This window comes from Nymphaea colorata, chromosome 3 (genome assembly GCF_008831285.2).
Source record: "Nymphaea colorata isolate Beijing-Zhang1983 chromosome 3, ASM883128v2, whole genome shotgun sequence".
Taxonomy (NCBI): domain Eukaryota; kingdom Viridiplantae; phylum Streptophyta; class Magnoliopsida; order Nymphaeales; family Nymphaeaceae; genus Nymphaea; species Nymphaea colorata.
Genome location: NC_045140.1, coordinates 25,936,502 through 25,946,991, shown reverse-complemented (window position 1 = coordinate 25,946,991; position 10,490 = coordinate 25,936,502). Strand labels below are relative to the sequence as shown.

The window sequence follows — 10,490 nt, the reverse complement described above, 5'->3', positions numbered from 1 at the left end:
CCACAAAACTGATGATGCGATTATCGTTTTCATGATTAAGCACGGCAAGTCATTTCATAGTAGATAAGTTTGTTGAGGGTCGTCCATTTTTAATGGAAATCAGCTTTCTATTTTTGCTTTTTCCGACTCCCGTTACCACCTAGGGGTAGGCTGCAAGAGAGGGAAAGCAGGAATCTTTTTTCATCTTCCATTATATAAAAAGTTTTTATTTAAGAAAAATCCAGCTTGGGGACAGCTTATAAGACATACGGCGGGAGACGACTCCTTTGATCCTGACTTTTCAGCTGCACAGCACGCCATGATTCCCTTTGCACCAGTCACGATAAAGAAACACCAAATGAGAGGAAAAAGAAGCGATGGCAATGAAGTGACGCCAAACAAGTGAATCAAGGGCAGGTCTGGTAAATGTTTCTCCACTATTTAACCTCTTTATCTTCCTCTCTCTGTCTCTTTTACTCCCCCCCATCATTCACCGTCATCCCAAGGGCCAAACACCAGACTCCGAACAGAGGTACAAGAGCATGCACCGATACCATCAGAACAGGTAAGAAGCATCTGCTGCTATTTGTCTGTGTGTTTTCCTCTGCACTTTCTCTCTCTAGACTAAATTCACACCGACCGTTTTCAAGAGAGATAGAAGAAAGAAAGATGAAGCGCACCCCCCCACCTTCTCTCTCCCTCTCTTTCTCCATGTTCCTAATGGCCCAGCTGGACCAAATTGATGGAGAAAAAAAGGGGAAACCTTCGGAGAGAGGTCGGGGTTTCAAACCAAACTAAGGGGAGAGGATTTACTAGACTGCCCCTCTGCAACCCCCCAGAAATCTCCTCCTCACAAATCCAAGAGGAAGACCCAGTTTTTATCTGCGCCTTATTTTTGGGGTTGTCCTGGTCAGAGCTTCAGTGCGGGGGCAGTCACCCCTCCAACAAGAAAACCAAATATGCCACCAACAGTAACATCTCCATTCTCCACCACCATCATCGTCTTTCTCTCTCCCACTTTAGTTGTCTTTCTTTCTGACCCATTGGTGGTTTTGGCTAACCATGATTCCACATGACTCTCTCTCTCTCTCCCTCTCTCGGAGTAATAACGTCCAGTAAGAGAGAAAAGAGAGGGGGTGGGGTGGGGGAGAGAGTGGGTTTTCCGAGTTATGGGTTAGGTGTCACGATCTGGTTTTCCTATTAAGATTGAAATTTTGCTATTCTGAAACCTGCCTTTTCCTTCCTCTCCAACCCAACTGTGGCTTCTTTTTTTTTCCCATTTCCTCCACATCAGAGAGAGAGAGAGAGAAGACCAATGGCGTCCCTGTCTGATGCTAAGAAATTGATGTTTAAGCACCAAAGCTTGAAGCAGGATTTCGATGACCTGTTCAGAGTAAGATCCCTTCTGCAAAATGTTTTTCCCCTTTTTTTTCATTATTTTTCTTATAAACACTTCAGGAAAATTGTCTGCGTTTCTGCAATTCTCCTGATTTAACCATACTTCCTCCCATGGCAGGCACCAGCTGGATTTTCTTTCCTCTCTTTAACTAATTTTGGGTTCTCCTCCTTTTCCCCCTCTTCCCCTTCAATGGGCGTAAATTCTTCTCTTTAGGGTTCTCTTCGCCTCTAATTTTTTCCACATGATAGGTTTCTAATATATCGTTGAAACCCAATATTTTCTTATTGGCTTGGTCATGTTTTCATATGTTCAATGGCAGAAGACTCTTCCACCTCTTCTTTATCCTCTCTTTCTTCTCCATCCAAACTCCCTTTTTCTCGTTAATATATATTCAGAGCTTAATTTTTTTGGGCGGAAACATTTTAGTTCACAAAAACCCTCAATTTATTTTCTGAAAATTGTTGATAGTCCATTATTTGGATTTCTATGTGAGTATCCTGCCGTTATGCTTAATGTATTTTTTTTCCACGTCATGGATTTGCATCTCTCGGCCCCTGTGATATCCTCTTCTCTTTTTCGGCTTTCAATTTGTACAGTTTCCTGTGCTTTTCCCGTGTTGTTCTCCCGGATTCATTTCTTACTATTTGGAACTCGATGCAGCAAACACAGGCTTTGAGGGCCAAGTTACACGAAGCCAAGGAAAAGCGTTTGAGACTTGTAGCAGAAGTTAGGTAATATAAACTATTTTCTGTTTATCCTGCTCGATTCTGTGTTGCTATTGAAAGTTCCATTTTGGGGATCTTGAAAGAGTTGGTTGATTTTGGCAGATTCTTATGGCGAAAACACAAGCTCTTGTCCAGCAATTCTTCACAGACGACCCAAAATGTCAACCAAGTTGAGAGCTTAGAAGCTGGAAGTGGGTCTGGGCGACGGAGAAGGAGTTACAAAGAGGAAGAAGTTGCCGCTTCACGAAGTCATCCTCTTCTTGACTTGAATCAGGCTTCTGAACAGGTAATTTGCTTACTTGCCTTTGGCACTTCAATAACTAAAATTTTCTTATTCATCATATGGTAGTTCTTCTGATATTTGGTGGTATTTCTCTTCTGATAGTGATTCTACGTATTACCTAACCTATAACTTGTGCAAATAGACGGATTCAACAACCAATATCAGTCAACATGTGTCGGTTGGTTTGGGCATTTTCGTGTATGAAATGCATGTTTCACCAGGAATTAAAATTTGGGTTCACAATCAGTTAGTTATCTCCATTGTTGACTTTCAGTGGAGTTGGTGTTGGCGTTCTTTGTTTGGGCTGCATTCATTTTCTAAGCCTCGAGTTTGCTAGTGTGGAGGATGGATTGTTTGAGGCAGTCCATATTTTTATTTTAGTCGTCCATGAATTTGAGATTTCCTGTCTTTTAATTCATTGGCGATACTTTTGTTTTCCCCTTCTGGTTTGTAATTTTTTGAGTCTTAGTTGCTTGTAGGGAGTAGAAGAGGAAGGCGAACCTCAGGTTCCATGGGAACCTTTGAACAAGAAGTCAAAAGCAGGCGTCTTCATGGCCGATCAGTTGGCAAATGATTTGAAGCTATCTATTTGCAGAGGAATTGTTAGTGGAATAGGTAATGGAAATGAAGGTACAGAGAGAACGGGGAAGAGGAAAATCTCATGGCAGGATCAGGTAGCTCTTAGAGTATGAGGTTTTTTCCACCATCTGGGAGACCTGTATCATCTTGGTAAGAATGCCTCCCATTCGTTGTGATTATTATTTTTTTTACTGTTGCCACTGTAAAAGAACAAAATTAGGTAGTAAATCCAAAATTGCAATCTGTACCTGCAATGTCTGCTCCATAGTCTTGGGTTGTATGTGTGTGTGTGTGTGAGAGAGAGAGAGAGTAAGAGAGAGAGAGAGGACATTTTTAAAACAAATAAGCGGCATGATTTGTGGTCTTACATGCTGAGCTGAACGTGGTATGATCTTGATGGCTGGAAAGTAGTTGATCGGTGGTTCTTCATTCCTAATGGCTCAACTTATCAACAGACCTTTTCAACCGCTCTAGTCTTCAAAATGAGCCGGCCACTTGAATCTTGGTTGTCAGATTATTTGACCTCCTTTTCTTCAGTCAATGTACCTTGTGTTCGGCATTGTGCATCAACTTTGGGCTTGTTGACATTACTTTTACTGTTTTGCATGCATTTCACAGCATAGAGATGTTCAAGTGTTTGATCTGCAAAGAGATAAACTTAAGAATTCAAATTCTACTCCTTTCAGTGTTGATAATAATGTCTTGGTCCTATATTATACATGTACTATTTCGGTAGGTTTAGACTTTAAACCCCATCATTTTTATCATTCAGAACATTCTTTGCTTTTTGTAAATGGTCTGATCCTGGCTTGATTTTTGTACGAGCCAATTTCATTCAGCTTGTTTGTCAGGCCTTTCTTGCAAAGTGAAGGCATTATATCAAACTTTTTCAAACCTGAAAGGAGTGAATTTGAAGCAGTAGAATTCATCTCTTTTGTTTGGAAGCGATCCCTTTCCTAACGCTACCTCTCACTAGTTCTATTTGATGCTCTGGAAAGTCATGCATGCACACGCACACAGGCACACACTATCCGTGACATGTAAAAATGTATCTTGGTATTTAACAGCTGAAACTTATTCAATTTTACTTGCTCACAGTCACAGAGCCATGGACTTTGTCTCTCCCATCTTTGTCAAGAAACTCATTACAGTCAGATTTGATATATTCGTATTTGTTGAAACTGTTCTTACTAGCATTGATTCTGTAGTTGTGGATGACTGAAATGCACAAACTCATTTTCTATTGAAATGCTGCCTGGAAGAAATTCTTCCACGGCCGAGGGGACTGGTGGAGTCCTTTCCAACGCCAACTTCAATATTTTGGTTGTCTGCTCAGCTATGCTGGGAATCGAAAATTTTCACGTCTTTTCGTGGGCAAGCAAGGAGCTAACTTGTGGGCTGTATACGGAACACTAGATAGCGTTCCTTGGCTATGGCTTCCAACATCACCCATCGGCCCTTCATATTAGTACAGGTGTTTTCCCTTGTCCTCTTCTTTGAAGATGGTGTTTGAGATCTCTGTGTGTACGTGTCCTGGGTATCGCAGGTCCATGCTTTTGTGAACATGTATCCTACACGTATCCTTCAGCATGTGTACGTGTATGTGTGTTTGTGCTTATTTTGTGTGTGGGTAAGCTAATAAATGCAGCCATAACGTTGATCAATTGATGCTTTACCTTCATTTTTCTTTGAAGCTTCAATTATGAAGTCACATTGAGTACACAGCCTGTGGTCATGTAGTTGTCAATCTTTTTTTTTCATTTAGATTCTCATACCGCTTATATGGTTCTTGCATGTGGTGCTATTAATAACTATAGGTTAGACATCACCAGCCCAGAAAACTTTGGTTATCAATTGGAGACAAACCCATAAGCATCACCAAACTGCAGCTGGGACATCATAGGCGGGAATGCATCTGGTTTATGTTGTTTTCCATAAGACTGAAGCTAGGAGTACTTTTTACTGAAGGGGTTACTGAAGGGGACTTTTGAAAGTTTTATTGGAGGCTGAACTGGAAAATGAAATATAGGTTGCAACATACTTTTATACTTGTACCAGCCTGTTGATCTTGCACACAGATTGTGCTGAAACGTTCGGCGGTTTGAGTTTGGTATTCATCAGATGCTCGCATTTTTACATTATCTTTGCGAATGGTGAGCGTTACACCAGGCAGCTAGATCTCCCATGTTGAGAAAGCGTAAACTTGTCTTCATGAAATTATGTTAATATTAAAGTCTAATTCTTAAGTAAAACAATCCAATGTTGAAAATCCACGGATCTGTTTGCACAGGGAGACTTGTCGCTTGAGCATGAAGCTTGTCAATGAGTTCGTTTTTGTTTGAGACCTCACTTGCTAAGTCACCGGATTTTTTTATTTTACTGCTGCACTCGAGTTGGGTGGTTACTGGACATGGGTGTGGCTTCGACTCACACTCGAGCTCTTGTCTTGATATTTTGCTATACAATACAGTTATTCAATTATGGAATATATGTTGTCCTGATATTTTCTTATACAATACAATTATTCAAATATGTTATATGCATTAATAATTAAATTGTAATAATAATATATACATGTTTATTCGTTTATGTATATAATAAATTAAAAAAATAATGATAAAATACCTTCGCCGCACCGTCCTACTTAATTTTTTGAGATATGCTGGCACCGGCAGCCCACACTCTGGTGGCATAGCTCACCTGCCAACGGCCAAATGCACGTCTATATGAGCATATAAAATTCTCACGAATATTGTTTTGGATCATAGAGTAATCAATGTAAGTATATTATTTTGGATCATAGAATAGGCAATCTAAGTAATGATTTGGTAGAGTTGGGGACATAATTTTGGTGGCACAATCAATCAAATGCTAACTGAATGGAGTACGTTGTATGCAACTTCTAAATTAACATATGGTTTAAGTACCTACTCAATTTGACAGGATTTGAGTTTCATTTTCTTCAACAGACATGCACATCAAGGTTAACCTGAAACGGAGGAATTGTTTTGTGGGCAGGTATGGGATTGGGGAACGCCGGCCGAGACTCAGACCCAAGCCATATGGGTACCAATGGTTTGGACTTATCGAATTACTGAACCAATATCTTGATCATGTAATTGGATCTGATAAAGAAGATAATAACTAAATAGTAATTTGATTCAGGCTCAATCTGCCGTTTATCCAAATTTGAGTCTGGGCACAGCAAGGAACCAACTTGATAACATGTGATGATGGACCTTAAGCTTGTCGGATGCAGATTTGGATTTGAAAATTCAGGACTAGTTCTGAGGGGTCAAGAGCAAATTCTATTATGGATTCGATTCAGTCAGTTTCAATGATGTTGGATCTGGTCCGGATCCAAAGCCTTTACAGCGCTTCCAACCCCGCTCCACCAATTCATGTGGAGAAAGAGGAAAATTCTATCATATTGGACCCAAAGCAAGGGATGACTTAACATTAGAAGTGTTAGCCCTTGCGGTCAAGTTACTCGTGGGTTTTCAAAGGCCGTTGAATTGCTGGTGCCCCATTGATTTGCTCTATAGGAAGATGAGAAGTATGGGCGCTATGAGGAGAGAAGAGGCCGTGATTTGGCAAGACTTTTAGGAGTTTGTGTTAGAAAGCGAAACTTGAGAATAATTCCAACCTTTGCAGGTCAATTTATTGTCGGAGAATTGTTTTATAGAGTCAAGGTCAGCGAGTGTAGACTGCAATATTTGTGAAGGTCAAGACTAATGAGAATTGTATGTCATTAGTACTCACCATATTAAAACAGGTAAGGACTAATCAATTTGGTCGTTAATGTTTTTAAGATGGAAGTTTGAAAGAAAAGAAAAAAAGAAATCAAATTTTAATCATTTAATATTAATTAATAACATTTTGTCCGTTGTATTTGGAGTAGCATTGGTATGTAGATCCTCGCAAACGTACCTCGGTGATGGTTGAAAAGATCAACGACCTATTGGTTTTGCACCTAAGGGTCATGTAGCTACCAATTTCTCTATGTGATCCTTACGTGCAAGAACCATAAAAAATTACGTTAAATGTTGATTTTTCTACTACGAATGATTGAAAGAAAATCCAGTAAAAAGGTTTTTAATTAATATTAGATGACTAAAATACTCCATCTCCTTTTGCTCTTTGTTTTCCTTTTAATTTTCAATCTTTAAAATATCAACGGCTAAGATGATTCCATATGTCTTGATATATATATATATATATATATATATATATATATATATATATATATATATATAGAGAGAGAGAGAGAGAGAGAGAGAGAGAGAGATTGCATTTATGGAAGAGAGATAAATAACCAGTCCTATATAAAACCATAATTGAGTCATCGTGTTCATATTATGAAACATGGACCACTAGATTTGTTCGCAAGAAATGTGAATCTACCTACTCTTCCATATATATTGGGCCATAAAATTGGATTCCTTGGTCAAGCATGAATTAAAATTCAATATTGACCGCACATGCATCTACTCAAGACGCAAAATGATTCACACAAGAAGAGACAAGATGCCGTGTAATATTCTTTATATTATATAATAGACTATCTGCTGCTGCTAAACTTTTGGGCAGCTTCTTGATTTTGATAGTAGGGATTTCTGCGAAATGATCTCCTCCTTGTGGACCACATTGTAAAAATAATCCTCACCTAGTGTATATATCTTCCATGACATTGTTCTCTGGGGCTAAAACACTCCTTATCTATCGTGATAGAAAGATCAAAATTGATAATCCTATCTTAACAAAACTCAATTTGTAGAAGGGAACTTGTCTCCCTGTACCGTCACGAATCACCCGCAAGACATTTTTTGCAAGATTAAATGATTAATGTCGAATTTGTTATGTTCATCAAAACATCAAATCAAGTTTAAATTTAGATGGTTTGTTTTATGAGTTTCAAAAAAAGACTGCAGTTGACTGTAGCAAACAGTCTTCCTTTCATTTAGTTAATATAAAATCATATCATTATGATGTTTTAAGTAAAAACAGATAACAACTTAACTTGTAAGACCTCAAAAGGCAGGCACCACTTTGCAGTATTATCCACGCAGAGTATCATATTGCCGAAAAGGTTTATATTAAGACATCTGTTTAGTGGAGACATGTTGCTTTTCTTAATCATATAACGCAGAGTATCATACTGCCGAAAAGGTTTATATTAAGATATCTGTTTAGTGCACAATATCGTCGTTGGTGTTCTTAATTATGTAAACTCATAAAGTTATTACACATTGAAAAAGAGAACACAAGAAGACAGCCGACAAAGAGAATCGAAGAGAGAGAGAGAGAAAGAGCATGTAAATTCACTGAAAAGATATATACAGTTGTAAATATTTTCTGGAACTATTGTGTACACAAGGACAAGCACGTGTAGTCCATGGTTAAATCTAAATGGGGACGGATCATATGTATGGGTTGATGTGAGAGGAATAATCTCGAATGCCTGCACCTTCCCATCCCATCCACTCCTCCCACATATCCCAGCTTGAATCATACATCCCCCTCATCTGATCATCATCACACGCAAACTCGCAGGCCCTGTCATCAGGCTCTTCTTCCCTAAAACTGCTCATCACAACCTACAGAAACCAAGAAACAAGGAACAGAGTTTAAGATTCACAAAATCAGAGAGCGCTTCAATCGGAAGAATCACGACAGTTCTTAAGATATTGTAAAAATTAGAAAGTTGGGTTCATCGTCCTCGGTTTGCTCCTGTTGAGACCGGTCGGATTTGACGTGGGGATCTTTTGCGGTACAGAGTTCGACTTGAATTTCATAAGACTAACTTGCTTGCAATCCTAATTCTTTATTCACATCTTTAAATGGCTACTGCTTGATTTGGGAAGTTTTTACTGCTATTGGTCTATGGAAGGAGAAGACGAAAGTGGTGCAATCTGATCGGGCTGACTTACATCATAGGCTTCATTGATCCTGTGAAACTGGACTCCACAGTCGTTTCCTTTACAAACGTCAGGGTGATACTGCGAAAAGGAAAAGAAGAAGATATTGTCAGCATCCTTTGTAAATACAGTTCAGAAGTGAAACACAAGTTTGATACCCGAATGAGATCTCTTATACACTCAACAAAAAGAAAGGAACTGGAATATCCAAAGGAAAAGGGATACTACCAATAGAAATCACAAACTCAAACAAGTTTAAAGATTTTCTTTTGACAGTAAACGAGAAAATTAAAGGAAAAAAGAAGCACCAATCCGATGAAACTTTGAACACTTTGGACAATTCTTTCACATGAGAAACTGCAATTTCGGGACATGCCAAATGCCTTCCTAATAAGGAACCAGGGGAAAGGAAAAGAAAAGGGACTGGATAAGGAATTTTATATTCCGAAGCCTCACTTCTTCAATCTCCCTCCAGTCAGAGAAAATGAAATAAAATGAGAGAGAAGAAAAACAGGAGGAAAGGAAACAAAGCACGACCACCATTACCAAACAACAACGCATGTATAATCATCAAAAAAAAAAAAAAAGAAAGAAAGAAAAGAAAAGGAGTTCGCTTCTTCTCCTTACTTGGAATCATAAACGATTAATCCAACAGACTTCCAAATCTCTAAAGAAGCGAAAAAAAAAAACAAAAAAGAGAACAGGAAACGAAAACCCCCAAAAAGAGTTGGAAGAGACGATCAAAAGATGAAAGGCAGACACCATCATCAACACACCTGCAGAGCTAGCTGCCTAAATGCCTTCCTGACCTCCTTCTCGGAGGCACCAGGCTCGACCCTCAGGGTTCGATACTGCTCCCTCAGCCTGGCGACGCAGGTTCGCACCGCGCGAGCCCTGGGCTTCTCCTTGAAAGAGCCCACCTGAACCCACCTCCCACCAGACACCTTCCCCATCGAAGCCGCCATGATTCAATCGAAACCCACACCTCAAGATCAAATCGAAACGATCAAAAGCCCGCAGAAACAGGAGAGGGAACAATCCAACGACAATCCCCCAAGAAACCCTCCGAGAGAGAGAGACGACTTGGAACGCGAAAACGAGGATAAGGGAGACGGAGAACAGGAATGGATGGCACCCCAAAGGAGTGAGCCGACGACGCCCTTTTATGGTTTGCGGACATTGGGATCCTCCGGAACCGCGGCTCTCTCTCATATCTCTTTTCGTTTTTAACCTTTGCTTATTTCCTAGTCCGTTTTACCCTTTTCTGTTGTCGACGTGACATCTGCGTCCTTATCCGATGTCACCCACCCTTGATGTTGACGCCGTTAGCTAAAGAAAGTAGCGGGTCGTGCTTGTGCGGCTACTCGATTCGACCCGACCCGTAACTGGGCAGCCATAATTTCTCGCCTCCCACTTTTTATAAATCCAGCGGGTTTTCATATCCAAGTTTAGATTTTTTTTCAATTAGTGGATTTTAATGCCTCGTTCCTCTATAAAAAAAAAACATGTGAATTAAAAATTCATATTTCTTATGCATCTTTTGAAGAAAACATTTCGGATCTCGGACCTAATGCTGGAGGCCCAAGGCTTCCGTTAAGGCTCCGTGG

At 39.7% G+C, this 10,490-nt stretch overlaps 2 protein-coding genes across 6 annotated transcripts; one reads left to right on the top strand and one right to left on the bottom strand.

The window, feature by feature from the left end:
* The first annotated feature begins 560 nt into the window (after positions 1-560).
* Positions 561-5,163, top strand: LOC116251152 (uncharacterized). 5 transcript variants are annotated; one of them, XM_050077056.1, is made up of 5 exons: positions 561-1,372; positions 2,039-2,109; positions 2,206-2,389; positions 2,866-3,115; positions 4,783-5,163. In XM_050077056.1, exons 1-4 carry the CDS (start codon positions 1,295-1,297, stop codon positions 3,076-3,078), a joined length of 546 nt encoding a protein of 181 aa, XP_049933013.1. In that variant the 5' UTR covers positions 561-1,294; the 3' UTR covers positions 3,079-3,115; positions 4,783-5,163. The 5 variants fall into 5 exon arrangements, with proteins under 5 accessions (XP_049933013.1, XP_049933014.1, XP_049933015.1 ...); XM_050077057.1 differs by lacking the exon at positions 4,783-5,163 and adding an exon at positions 4,228-4,629; XM_050077058.1 differs by lacking the exon at positions 4,783-5,163 and adding an exon at positions 4,174-4,629.
* A 3,099-nt stretch (positions 5,164-8,262) lies between these two features.
* On the bottom strand, positions 8,263-10,059 carry LOC116249691 (chaperone protein dnaJ 8, chloroplastic-like). Its single transcript, XM_031622893.2, has 3 exons — positions 9,660-10,059; positions 8,896-8,964; positions 8,263-8,562 (listed from the first exon to the last, which is right to left on the bottom strand). The coding sequence occupies exons 1-3, from the start codon at positions 9,846-9,848 to the stop codon at positions 8,386-8,388; spliced, it is 435 nt and encodes a 144-aa protein (XP_031478753.1). The 5' UTR covers positions 9,849-10,059; the 3' UTR covers positions 8,263-8,385.
* Positions 10,060-10,490: the final 431 nt, after the last annotated feature.